General features: G+C 41.8%; 1 protein-coding gene across 1 annotated transcript in view; it reads left to right on the top strand.

Annotated features, from left to right (window-relative positions):
- Window positions 1-7,881, top strand: part of Nt5e (5'-nucleotidase ecto) — a 43,874-nt gene extending 35,993 nt beyond the window's left edge. Inside the window, exons 5-9 of the mRNA XM_055602519.1 lie at window positions 945-1,099; window positions 2,743-2,848; window positions 3,568-3,717; window positions 4,749-4,949; window positions 5,863-7,881. Coding sequence (XP_055458494.1) covers window positions 945-1,099; window positions 2,743-2,848; window positions 3,568-3,717; window positions 4,749-4,949; window positions 5,863-6,026 — 776 coding nt within the window. The 3' untranslated portion in view covers window positions 6,027-7,881. The remainder of the gene's footprint in view (window positions 1-944; window positions 1,100-2,742; window positions 2,849-3,567; window positions 3,718-4,748; window positions 4,950-5,862) is intronic.
- The last annotated feature ends 6,669 nt before the right edge of the window (window positions 7,882-14,550 follow it).

The following is a 14,550-nucleotide window of genomic DNA, read 5'->3' as shown; positions in this document are numbered from 1 at the left end:
GAAATGACTGTAATACTTGTGAATATTTAGCTTTTCCCTTGTATTTACTCACTTTATTCATAAGGAAATCTCAAATTCCCAAATCCTTACATGCTTTTCCAAGTCTGCTCAGTGCACTACTGACCCTAAGCTTAATCCTGTGAGGCAAAAGCCACTGTCAGCTCTTATCTAGAGAGTAGCCAACCAAAGAAGAGCAATTCCAATAGGTCAGAGCAGCACTCAAAATCTGGCCCACCTAACAAGAGGCAGTAACAGGGTGGCGTGGACCTCAGCCTCTTCATTCATTAAATACCTCCTCTTTCTGTTTTGTTTGTGCTTTTAGAAAGCCTCTCCATATATAGCCCATGCTGGGGTTATTGTGTACCGCCATACTTACCAAGAAGTACCTCCATTTTTGAGACTCAAAATAAAAGAATATTTTATGCCATTCATTTTCATAGTGTACACATAGACCCAATGCCATGAGTCCTTCTACCAGCCCTTTGATATTTACCATCAACATCTCAGAAGGATGGGTGTGAAGTGGATGGACTTGCATGGTTGTGACATAGGCTTTTCAGCAGCTGGAGAGGAAACAATCTGGGAAACACATCCTCAGCAGATCCTCTCTACTTATCTAGCCTTTCAAAGCTCATGGCACCACCATGGTGTCATCCTACACGGGCTGACAGGGGCTCACCCAGATGTTGAGCTGATGCTAGGATGTTCAAAACACCCTTGAAGTGAGATACACCCAGGTATTAATGTTAGACTACAAGGTAAACATCCCTAAGGAATTTCATAGCCAAAACCAAAGTGCACAAATATGGTAAAGGCATACGCCCAGCAGGGAGGCCTGACAATATTTAATTTCTCTAGAACTTACCCAGGAGGAGATCTGCTTTAACTACAGACCTTTCCCTTCACTTGTGCCTTTCTGATATCCTTCCTTCCTTTCCTTCTAGATGCAACCATCAAAGCAGACATTAACCAATGGAGGATAAAGTTAGATAACTATTCTACCCAGGAACTGGGAAGAACAATAGTCTACCTGGATGGCTCCACTCAGACTTGCCGCTTCAGAGAATGCAACATGGGCAACCTGATCTGCGATGCTATGGTGAGCTGTCTGCTGGGGCAGAGCAGCTACGTGTAGGGAGGGAGGAAAGGAAGATGCTGGGGTTTTTGATACATTCATACCCAGAAAGAAGCTTGACTGGTTTCATACCGAATGCCTTGACAAGGAGGCGCAAAGAGATTAGGAGAGAGAGTATCACTTTATTGCTTACAAGGACTAAAACTTTTTAAAATGTCTTTCTTCGATGTCTAAATTTGGGGTATTTCTTTCTGTAAGATGACCTGAAGACAGGAAATGCCCCCCTTCCTTCAACCAGATGTTGACATAGTACATCAAGCACATCTGCTAGAATCTGTCTTGGCAGGGCAGGCTTTCCCTGGTTTGTCCTCTTGGCTGTAAAGAACACGAGCTTCATGTAGCTTGCACGTCTTTCCCAAGCTAGAATGACAATACATAGCTGTGGTAAAGTCCCTGGCTAGAGCAAGAACATTCATGAAAAGCATTTTTCCAGGGCCAACTGCCAAAGTGGCTTTGTGACTGTGCCAAGCCAAGGTCTCTACGGCAAACTGTTGTTCCTATGGGCTCACCCATGGGGAGCCTGTCAGTATATCCTGCTGGTGTCAGTTTGTTACACAACCACACTCCACAAACTCTGACCAAGTGAGTGACAGCATAAATGCCCTCCAACATGAGCACCATGAAATCAGAATGAGAACCACCAGACAGAACCATCTAGAGAAAAATCTAGAAAGAAACACCCCAGGGTGCTACCCTATCAAGAGGCTGGGGTAAATATAATTTTTACTTTTCATGCTTGTTTTAAAATTAGAATGCATACATTTTGGGGCAGGAGCATTGCCTCAGAACTTAAGAATGCTTGAATCTACATTCAATTCTCAGCACCCATACAGTGGCTAACTATAACTCAGTCCCAGGGGACCTGGTGCCCTCTTTTGACCACCACAGGCACATATGTGGTGCACATATATACATGCAAGCAAAACACTGTCATTTTTAAAATGAAAGGTTTAAGGCTAAGTGAAGTGGTGCATGTTTTAATCCCAACATTCAGAAAGCAGAGGCAAGTGGATTTCTCCAAGTTTGAGGCCAGTCTGGTTTATATAACAAGTCTAGGACAGGAAGAGCTACATATTGAGACCCTGTCTCAAAAGCAAGTGTGTGTTTCATAAAAGAAACGTAACAATGAGCCTGATTCTCCCTTGCTTCAGGAGGCCATCCCTATGCCTCAAAGATTGCAATTTGGGGGAACTGCTTGGCATAAGGTAGGTGATGGGTAGCCTGGACCATCCTACTTCCCTGAAGGAGCAGCTTCACAGAGCAATCCTCCCAGTCCTCCCTGGAGCAATCTTGACACCAGCTGGAGAGAGCATTCTGCTATGTTCCCTAGCCTGGGGGATAGGATTGATGAGTGGGTAAAGAGCCCCCTGTCCTAAAGTGAAAGTGGGGCTGGTCAAAATAGACTTTAGCTTCTGACTGATTGACGGCTAATAGAAGATAGGCTAACAATTGTTTTATGATTAATAATGTACAGTTTTGGTTTCAGTTGCAAAATCTTTGGGGACACAGGAATGGGGGAATGAATACTTTGTTTTCTCAGTAGAGATAACCAGATTTCTGAAACTGATAGAAGACCCTAAGTAACTACATTTCTACTACTGTTGCAGATTAACAACAACCTCAGGCACCCAGATGAAATGTTCTGGAACCACGTGTCCATGTGCATTTTAAATGGAGGTAGCATCCGATCCCCCATTGATGAGAAGAACAATGGTATGCTCCTGGGCCCAGCTTCCTTAGCTGCCCATGTTGTCTCTTCCCTGACTGTGCCCACAGCACCCTCTGCTGCCAGCCACAAATACTGGTCCTTTGAGTTTGCATTAGCTGTTACTCAGTGCTTCGCCAAAGGGATACACAGGCATTCTCATATGTATTCACACAGATGTAGGCACCAAGCTTAGTAAGACCTACACTTGGTCTAAATTTCTGGCATCTAAAGCTATTAACTGTTGCAGTTTTATAAAGAGTATTGAACATTTTTACATCTGGAAAGAGAAAGACCAAAACACTAATCTGTGTTTACAGATGCCCAATGTCCCACCATCCATTAAAACAAGCCCACTAGACAGATACTGATGGCTCTGTTGCAGCCTTTGCTGGCATACTGTCAAACCCCATCAGTATAAGGCCCCAAGCTCATTTCAGACACTAGGGTAGGTGGCTAGAATACACTGCCTGTGTAGAACTGTGCAATGCTTAACCAACTACTCAAGATCCAGCCCAAACTAGGCGATGCAAGGCTGAAAACTGTGGACTTGGTGTCAAGCTCAACCCCCTTACCCAGTGGTGGATCCTTCAGGACATTCTTTCCCAAAGTTAAATACAGCTGCTGTGACTTCCCTCCTGCCTCTCCTTTGCTCAGCCTAAAGGAGCTGCTCTCAGGGTAAGCATCTTCTGAAGCTTGTTTTCTTTCCTGCTTCACTTCTACTAAGGCACAATCACCTGGGAGAACCTGGCTGCCGTGATGCCCTTTGGAGGGACATTTGACCTGGTCCAAATAAAAGGTTCCACCCTGAAGAAGGCTTTTGAGCACAGTGTGCATCGCTATGGCCAGTCCACTGGGGAGTTCCTGCAAGTGGGTGGTAAGTGACACTCCATGCAGGGCACATTGTCCAGTGAGATGTGAGTTTTCCTGGCTGGCTCAGCTCCCAACTCACCACTTCTGTGACTGGGCTTGTTTGGATTTTTTCCCAGGTGACCCCCATCTTTCAATGACTGTGGACTCCTGGAGTCACTGAGGTTAGGTTGAGGTCAAAAGTCCCAGCCCTTGGCAATGAGTAGTATTTGCCAACCTTGATTTGGACATCAGAAAGGGCATCCATGGGAGCTGACCTCCTAAACACTAATCAGATCATCTGACATGAGGTCTTTCAGTGGAATCTTACTTGCGGATGCAGGTAACATTCTTAAAAACAGAAGCTCTTTCCATTATTGTTAACTGCCTGGGCGTATATTAGGGTACAAAGGAACTAAGGGAAAGAAAACAAACAAACAAAACACAGTCTGCTCTAATCCTGCTGGGAGGAAGGCTGCTTCATTTTCATTTTTGCTCATGGAATTACATGATGGGTATTGCTGTCTGGTAGGAGACCCTCGCCTGGTGTCTGCGGGGTAACCCTGACATAAAACATTTTTCCAAGGCAGAGCCAAAGACCCATGGTGTTGTGATACTCTAGCAAAGTTCTGAGTGCAAATATTTGTGCAAGTCACCAAATCCAAAATTACAACATTCAGTCTTCAAAGCTGTTGCAAATGTTCCATTGCATTTCCTAATGATGCACACCTAATTTTCCAAACCCAGTGAGTCATCACTGGACCAATAAATTCAGGCTTATAAAGAGGAAGAATACTGGGATTTCTCCCAGAAAAATCACACTTGCCTTTCTGAGGGTCAATTCTCCTTCCAGTGGTTCTCCAATGTACTGGAGGACTCAAAGATGGCACTGATGGTAGCTGCACCATCACCAACATTCATTCCCCTGATGAAAGTTCACTCACACAGTAACTGAAGTGGCACAGCTTAGTATCCCAATTTTAGATCTTCACCAAAATCCCTTTCATAGGCAAAATTCCCTTTGGATTCAACAAAACCATGGACTCATTTCTCTTCTAGGAATCCATGTGGTGTACGATATTTCCCGAAAACCTGGGAACAGAGTGGTGCAACTAGAGGTTCTTTGCACCAAGTGCCGAGTGCCCATTTATGAGCCTCTGGAAATGGATAAAGTGTATAAAGTGACCCTCCCAAGCTATCTGGTCAGTGGTGGAGATGGATTCCAGATGATAAAGGATGAATTATTAAAACATGACTCTGGTAAGCAAGAGTTTCTCTTCTCCTGTTCCCAAAGGTATTCAGCACAATAGCACTATGCAAAGAAGACAGAAAAGAGTCTATGCCTTTGTTGCTGATCCCATCCTGCTTTGGGGTGCTAACAACAGCACAGCACTGAAGAACATTATACTGTCCCTTCCCCAACATACACGATCCCATCTAGCCAACCCCAGAGAAGACATACTTTGTTAGAGACAGGGTCTTTCTAGGCAGTCATGGCTCGCCTGGGGCTTGCTCTGCTGACCAGGCTAGCCTTCCAAGCACTGACCAGGCTGCTTTCCAAGCACTGGAATTAAAGGTGTGTGCTGTCACACCTGGCCCATAATTTTTTTTTTTACAGTAAATTACTATGTATTAATAGCACTAGGTATTAAAGAGCTTCAATTAAAGCATCTACCTGTTGTGATGATGATGATGATATTCTTTGGGTCATCATGGGTTTGTCTAAGCAAGTCTTATTTCTTTATCTGTCCTCTTCTGGAAATGAAACCTCCAATTCCCATCATCAAGTATGTGAAGATAATGTTGAGCAGACAGCGTAAGAAAGCCACTATTAATTTTTCAGCTAACTCTTGGCCCAGGTCCCCATTGATGTTGGCTCTGGAGTAGATTGCAGCTGTGATGTCAACAGCTTCTAGGAAACCTCCAGCTGAGGCAACTGCACTCCTCCCTGATTACCCAGTGCTGAAGTTCACATCCGGAACATGAAAGCACAGTCAGATTCTTTGCATTTAAAATGGCCAGTATTTTTGTCTTCTGGGGTGCTTTATCCCTGGAATAAAGAGAGGTCTTTGCTTTTTCAGTTTCAAGGGCTTTAGAGATTTTGTTTCCCTTCTGACTGTTAACAGATCACTTTTTCTAGAGTTAGAATAATGTATGTGTTTTTTTTTTCCAGGTGACCAGGATATCAGTGTGGTTTCTGAATACATCTCAAAAATGAGGATAGTTTACCCAGCCATTGAAGGGCGGATCAAGTTCTCTGCAGGAAGTCATCACCAGGGAAGCTTTCCTTTAGTAATTCTTTTGTTTTGGGCAATGATCCTTGTTTTTTGCCAATAGTGGGAAGTCTCCTTGTCCTTGATGTCAAACTACATTTTTCTTCCAGTGACATTCAAATCTGCCTCTGGAGGACGTGGCTTTGTAACTGCACTCACCACCCTCAAGCCTCCTAGCTGATGCTCAGAGTGCTTCACAAGGAAGAGACTATAGCATCATTTCTCGGGGCCAGCAACTCAGTGAGCAGATAGAAAGTCAAAGTGCACCAACAGGGTCCTTCTCGGGGGTGGGAGTGGGGGTGGAGAAGAAAACAACTAGGTATGGTTTACATATCCACATAACACAATTTCTTGTCTTTGAGCCACAAAAATCATTTTTCAGTTTCTATTCATTTCTAATCCATCAGTCAACTAATGTTTACACAGAACTTTATCGTTGCCAGCTATGGTGGCACATGCCCCTAGTCATAGCACTTGGGAGGGAGAGGATAGCTGCAAATTCCAGGCCAGCCTGACCTATGTACAGTTTCTGGCCAGTCAGCTAGAAATCAAGATTCACACAAAGAAACAAACAAACGAAAAACAAAACACTATAATTTATAAGGAGGTTTTAATAGATGTGTTGTGATAAGTTAAGCAAAAAAGGTTGATTTGTTCAAGGCCCATACATGCCCAAATGATAAATCTACGACTTATACCTAAGTCTTTTGTCCTCAAATCCAATAATCTCTCCTACATCAAGTCTCTTTTCTTCTTGCCTATGGCCCTGGATGACAAATCTCTGGTTTGTTTCTACCCTCCATACTTTCTTCTGGGCTCCTGCTGTCTATCAAGTTTGAGAGACTGAATACTGGACAGAACTCTTACACCACCACCATGTGCCTTTGATGAATGATTGACAACTGTATAAAGCAGGTTATAGATTAGTTCAGGGACTGTAAAAGGCAGTCAGGAGGCAGAGAAGAAAGGGAAAGGAGGATATGACCGGGACTGATAACGTTCCAGAAAGAGAGGATGGGCATTTAGAGATGTGCTACATGAGCACTTGCTAAGGAACAGAGCTTAACTCCAAAACAGAACACTGGTTCTTGCTAACTCTTGTGAGATTCCTAAAATCCCACCTCTCTTTCTCCTTCCTTCTTCCTCATATGGAGGTGTCATGACAGAACTTTCTGAAATAAACTATAACTCTAAACCTGTACCTGTCCTTCCCAAGATGCCGATACAGCTCTCATTCTAGTCACACCATGGACATTATTGAAAAATTCAATGTTCTGGAAGGCAGGGGTGATTTTGAGAAGTGATGTACATAAATGTTTGAAGTCACTGAGTCTCAAATCCCAAGCAACTACTGACAGGTGACACTTAAATCAAGATATGAAAGGACCAACAGGACAGTGAGCCTTATGGGATGCCCAAGAGATACCCAGACCAATGAGATAATCTCTGCCCACAGAACACCTGACTAAGAAGGTCCTGTGACCAAGCGAACAAGGTCAGCACTGCATCAGTAATCAAGAAATGGGAGCCTTCACCATAACCACAAAACAGCAGCTAGATGTTGGAACAGGAAATGTATTTGTTTCCTAGTGTTTACAAATATTAAGTACTCATGACACAAAACACTTTAGGATTTCCAATCCTTTTATGGAGTTTGTTGCAGTGAAACAATTCATTCAGTTCTATGAATATATAGATTAGTTAGAAATGTCAATAAGACTGTAAAAATTAAAGGTGTATTTGATGTATATTTTTATGGTTTGCCAGTAAACAAGAAGAAATCTGATTTCAGTGTGATTTTTAAAAATATTTTATAATTTTTCTAAATAAGTGTATATCTATGTTTTATGTGGCAGGATTGAGAATGACCTTGGACTCCTTTATAATTGTAAATTCCAAATAATAAAGCTGAAGATACATCTCTTTGTCTTTCTTCTCTCAAACACTTGTTACCCCCTGCCAAGAGTATAGCAAAAACAATTTTCACCAGGATCATTTCTCTTGGTAATAAACACTTTACCATCTAGTAGCCCTTCCCTTCTCTTACTTCAAAACTGAGAAGAAAAATGCAAGCAACTTTTTGTTTGTTTTTCTCTAGATGGGGTTTCTCTGTATACCTTGGTTGTCCTGGACTTAAGCTGGCCTTAAACTCACAGCGATCCTCTTGCCTCTGTCTCCCTGAGTACTGGGATTACAGGTTTGCGCCACCAAGCCCGACTATGCACGGAATTTTTAAGCAGGAGAGGTCTTTTTTTATTTTTATTTTTTAAAGGAAGTTGGGACTTTTCTTCATCTAGCCTTGCTCAGGCTTACTCAGTGAAACTTTACAACCTCTACATAAAACACTAGAGATGGGGTTGTACAAACCTGAGATTGTAGACACGACTGCAGAATGAAGTCACAACAAACAAAGTTAGCATGGCAAACTCAGTCAGTCACCAGTGTTCTCTAGAACTACAGCCCAGGTAACAGAAGCAGCTGATTCTGCTCAGCTCTATCTTCTCTATCCTGTTTAGGAAAATCAACACCAATGCAAGGAAGTGAGAGCAGCATCACTGAGCTTATGTGGGAGCCATTGATACATTTTGAATTTTAGTTGGAAAATCAAATTACAATTGGGTGTGGCCGAAAACACCTTTAATCCCAGTACCTGGGAAACAAAGGCAGGCAGCTCTCTTCTGTGAGGTTGAGGGCAGCCCAGTCCAGGCTGTTCCAGGCCAGCCAGTTATGAGACACTGTCTCAAAACAACAACAATCTCCCCCAAAAAGAATCCCAAAATTTCCAAACTCAAATTTTAATTTAATTATTTATTAACTTTCATGTGAATACCGTTGGGGGAGTTGTACCACAGTAAACATGTGGAGCTCAGAGGCAACTTTATGGAGTTTGTTCTCATCTTCCACCTTGCTCTAGTTTCTTTTGTGAGGCTGAGATAAAGCACTCTGAAGAAGATCAACTTAGGGAGGGAAAGAGTTGTTTGGCTTTACAGTCCAGGTAAGTCTATCATTGAGGAAGGTCAGGGCATGAAAGCAGGAACCATAGAGAGACACTGCTTGCTGGCTCCCTCTCAGAGCCATGCTTAGCCCCCTTTCTTCTACAGCCCAGGGAATGGCACCCACCACAGAAGACTGTGTCCCTCTATATCAATAATCAATTCAACCCACAACACACATACCCACAGGCCAATTTCTCAGCTGAGGTTCTTCTAATTTACATAATTCCTCAGCTGAGGCTCCTGTATCAGAAGACCATAGGCTGTTATCAAGTTGACAATTAAAGGTAACTGGGATACCACACTCAGGTTGCCTTTACCTTGGCTAAGTATGAGTAAGCTAATTAACTGAGTTCTATAGCTAAAATCCATGGTGGAAGGAAAAAACGGACTGCTAAAAGGTGTCTTCCGACATTCATACACACACATGTGCCCTTTTACGTGTATGTCACACAGGCAAATAATAAAAATGAAAATTCTAAAAATAAAATATTAATTACTCTAAAATCACCATGAGCCAATAGAGTTTTCAGAAGACCACTAGTCAACGTCTTCAACTTTTAATTAACACAGAACCAGAAGATATAAAATGATTATGAGTACTTGGTATGCTTAGCAAACAGAAACGCTTGTTGTGGGTGTACATGAATGCGCAGGGGCATATGCTGTGTCCAGGAGAGGAGGACAAGTGTCTTCTGCTGTTCTCCACCTTAGTTTTGAGGCAGGGTTTCTCACAGAACCCGAAGCTTACCTTCTGGTAGGCTACACCGGCTGGCTATTGAGCTCCCAAGGTGCATCCTTCTTTGCTCCCCACTTCACTTCAATGCTGGGGACACAGGTGTATAAAGCCACAGCTGGCTTTTCATATGGGTGTTAGGGATTCAAACTCAGGTCTTTGTGCTTAGATATCAAGCACTCTTAGCCAATGATCCATCTCCTCCGTCCCCCAATCCTTTATGTAATGTCTCATTCTACCCTTCTGGTACTGGTACTCAGTCCATCTTGCTTTCCAACATTCACTTTAACATGCCAGTATCCACAGTTGTACCTCTTATATATCTGCCCTCCTTGCAAAAACTTGACCAATTTAATATGCGTACACACAGTATATAAAATCAACACCAGTCTTTGTTTTTACCTTTCTTGAGTTTTTGTTTTAATGTATGTTACTGTTTTGCACTGGGCTTTAAGTGGCATCCAAATTTTCTTGTTCAGCCTAAAACCATACTTCACATTTTTATTTCATCTAACAAAATTTGTATTATTTATGGTTTGTAAGATGATGTTTTGAAATGTGTCCCAACACTATGAAATAGCTGGGTCAAGGTAATTATCAATGCCTTCTCTGTGCTTGCTACTAATTTCTCAGTGGCTGCATTTCTCCAATAGTCCCCTTTTCTTCTCTTCCTCTGTCATCCCTCTCTGTTATTCCCTTTGTTTTCCTGATGTACCTCTTTATTGACCCAATTTTAAAATATAAAAGTATGATCCTAGGCTGAAGAGCTGCCTCACTGGCTAAGAGCACTGCTGCTCTTGCAGAGGACCCAGATTCAATCCCACCACCTACACAGAGGCCCGCAACCATATGAGACTTAGCACCATGTTCTGGCCTCTGTGAGCACCAGGCATGCATGTGGCATATGATATAAACGCTGGCAAAACACCCATAAACATGAAAACAATGAATAAAAATAAAATTATGATTATGACGATAAGGTGAGATTGGCTTACATAAGCACCTACCTATAACAGTACTTCAGCCAGAGGCATACACTGTGGTCCTATCAACACTCTTTCACTTTGGCAGTAACTACACAAAAACTAAGAGATCACCATGGGCCACATTCCTGCTTCCACATACCTTCCTGTGTACTCCATCTCAGCAGCATCTTCCTATAACAAATCTTGTCTCTACCACATCCTTTGTGCCTAGCACTGCTGGGTGACAAGTGGGAAGCACAAGAATGAGTAAGACACATCTCTGTGCTTAGGCTGTCCATAGTGGAGTAAGGAGACAGAAAGCTACATTAGATCTAAAAACAGAAATTCAAGCATCTGTCTGTCTAGCCATTATCTATTCCTGTTCCTAGATAGATACTGTACCTTTCCTGGACAACCTACTTGTAATAGGACAGCTAATAACAACCCCCTAGCCAAAGAGGCAAATATTCAACCTACTTCTGAAAACTACAGTGTCATTCAATTTTATTCAAGTTATTGCTCCACAGATATAACATTGTTATCCAAGCCAAGAGAGTGAGGCCTACAGTGACCCTTTTCACATGTACGTAAATGCGAGACAAGCTTTTCCCTGCTGTCTATACAGTGATTCCATAGTTGTATGTAACTCAACTGCCTTCCCCCACATGAAGGTACTTAAACAACAAACAACAGTAGCCATCAGGTCTGAAGTCAAAACAAAAGCCACGTGGAGACACTGCATGATTCAAGAGCCTGAAAACTCATACCAAGGTCAGCTCTACTACCACCCCTCTGTGGTTAGGTATGTAAGGATACCCTTTGTATTCTCTCTAAACAAGACTGTCAGCTTCTGTCATTTAACACCCAGAACCAAAACTGGCTCCAATTAGGAGCAAACATCAGAAAGCTTCCCTGAACACATGCTAAGTGGACTTAGGAGGTAAGAGTCAAATATGCACATTCTAGCTGTTAAATAACACCTTTCAAATCAGGGGAAATCATAGAAACTCCCTTCTCAAACTACTAAAATGAATCAGAAAAGCTGGAAAATTAACTAAATTGGTCACACAGTGCTTGAAGTTCATTTCCTTGAAGATGTAGTTTCACTGTCTTTCATTTTGCCACTTTTGTGCTACCTTTTAAATCTTGGGCTGAAGACTTCACTCAGCAGTTAAAAGCAATACTTGCTCTTACAGAGGATCAGGGTTCAATTCCCAGCACCCATATGGTCGCTCACAAGCATCTGTAATTCCAGTCCCAGGAGATTTAATGCCCTCTCCTATCTCCTCAGGCACCAGGCATGCACATGGAGCACAAACATATAAAATAAATCTAAAAAATTTTATTAATTACATCTCTTCAAATACGATGCTAGCAATAATATACATAAACAAATATAGATGTGGATACAGTATAATGTATAGAAAAAAGAGGAAAAGCTAAGCAATGGGACCAAGGAAAGATTGAAAGCAGGTAATAGAAACGAGTTACAGAAGCATATATAAAGCTAAATGATTTTCTAAGTCTAATCCTGTCAAAAATGTTTCATTTTTGGTGGTAGATGGGTGCATGGAAATATATTCAATGATGATAAATCCAACAATGATAAAATCCAACACGAAGCGCCTTAACTGCTGTTCCTAATAACCTATCCTAACTATATAAGTTCATTGAGCTATATAGTCTTTGAGTCCGGTTAATTTCCATGTGTAATTTTTTTTTTATTTGCAACATTTTTTAATAATAAAGTTTATTTAAAGAACTCTTTGGGCTGGAGAGACTGGAGAGATGGCTCAGAGGTTAAGAGCACTGGCTGTTCTTCCAAAGGTCCTAAATTCAATTCCCAGTAACCACATTGTTGCTCACAACTATCTATAATGATATCTGGTGCCCTCTTCTGGCGTGCAGAATAGTGTATAAATATTTAAATAATTTTTATTTATTTATTTTACTTTTTAAATTAAATCTTTTGAAATATGATGGCACAAGCCTATTCATCCCAGCATTCAGGAGGCTGAGGGAGGAGGATCATGAGCTCAAGGCCCACCTTGGACAACGGAGCAAGTTCTAGTCTAGCCTAGACTATATCATGAAACTGTCTCAAAGCTCAAAAAGTGAACTATCCAAATAAAGTACCTTGGCAACCTCCTTCTCACTGGTGAACCGTTGGGACTTGCTTCCACGTCCAAGATGACGCACGTCTGCATGCGCGCTGAGGCCCAAGGACAATGTGGAGGAGCCTGCTCTCTTCTTCCGCCATGTGGGTTCCAGACATCAAACTCTCGGGCTGCCAGGCTTAGCAGCAAGTGGCTTTACTCACGGTCTTCGCGGGCCCTCCTTTACTTTTCATAAGGCCATCCATCAATCCTACAGCAGTAGGGTCCCACCCAAATGACTCCTTTAACCTAAGTTACCTCCTAAAAGGCTGTCTCCAAACACTGTCACTGTGGGATTTATGGTTTCAACAAAGGAATTTGGGAAAGGCATACTTCAGACTGTAACAACGAGTAAGCCCTATTTAGAGAAACTGTGATACACACACACACACACACACACACACACACACACAACTCATACAAAGTTAAATAAGTCAGTCGTATTATAAAAGAAGAAAGAAATGGCAATGCAATTGCTATTATCTGCAAGATGTTTTATATAGCATCGCATTGCATTTTCATGGACACTGTTTTATGTCTTCTAGGTGATGATGCTAGGCCACAGAGAACTATAAAGGTAGAAGTTACATTTGGATGTCTCTAGTCATGTTCTAGAGACATGTTCTTGTTATTGGTTGAAATACAAAGCATTTGTTTCTAAAAGTAGCTACAGTCTGGGCCCCTTTCAGAAGCCTTATCCCCTAGTGCATTTCAAATTTACTGTGCCTGTTCTTCCCCATCTGTTTTTATATGTATCTTAATATATGAGCTTCATGAAGAACATAGTTTCATTTTTTTAATTAATTTAGTTTTATTTTATGTGCATTGGTGGTTAGCCTGCATGTACCATCTGTGTAAGGGTGTCAGCTCTTGGAGTTAAAGACAGTTGTGAACTGCCATGTGGGTGCTGGGAATTGAACCCAGGTCCTCTGGAAGAGCAGTCAGTGCTCTTAATCACTGAGCCATCTCTCCAGCCCCCGAAGAACATGTTTTAAATGTGTTGCTACAGAATTACCAGAGGGAGCTATCTGGCTAGAAGAATACAGTAAAGCCAATACTAGCTGGAAAACCCTTTGAAAGTTATAAAGCACGCTATAAATTGTCTTTCATGTGCTCCAATTTAGGTACTGGTAGAAGATCTTCAAAATAATTGAAAGCAAACATATAATCTATGTTTACTGACTTGCTAAAAATATTCAATTTTATAATAAAAATTATAAACAGAATATGTCCACTGCTGTTAGCAGACTATATATTTATGGCTTCAGATGTAGCCAGCATTAGATTAAATAAGTATGTCTGTCTAGATGTTGTCAAAGAATGTGCTGTGCTTGTATACATAAACTAGCACAGCTAGACAAAGGAGAGACCATGAAGCATGGCCTACTTACTTCTTCACACTAAACACAATTGCATTTGAAGCAAAAGAATACAAAGATTGTTAGTCTTACTTGTTTGTCCTCTTTCAAAAACAGCAACACAGGGCTGGGAAAATGGCTCAGTAGATAAAGTGCTTGCCATGCAAGAGTGAACACCAGAGTGTGAATCCCCAGGGCCTGCATAAAAATCAGCATGTAGGCATGCCTACATCAGGCCTCCACACAAATGTGCACACATGGGCTTGAGCAGCCACACGCATGTACCCAAACACACATGAATACATAAACACACACACACACACACAGAGAAATCAGTAAGTGGCATATGTTCTAGTAAAACAGAAAACAAAAAGCCACAA

The sequence above is a fragment of the Psammomys obesus genome, unplaced genomic scaffold (genome assembly GCF_907164565.1).
Source record: "Psammomys obesus unplaced genomic scaffold, mPsaObe1.curated_primary_1811, whole genome shotgun sequence".
NCBI classification, from domain to species: Eukaryota; Metazoa; Chordata; class Mammalia; order Rodentia; family Muridae; genus Psammomys; species Psammomys obesus.
Note: the sequence above shows the minus strand (reverse complement) of the source record. Positions and strands in the feature narration are given on the sequence as shown.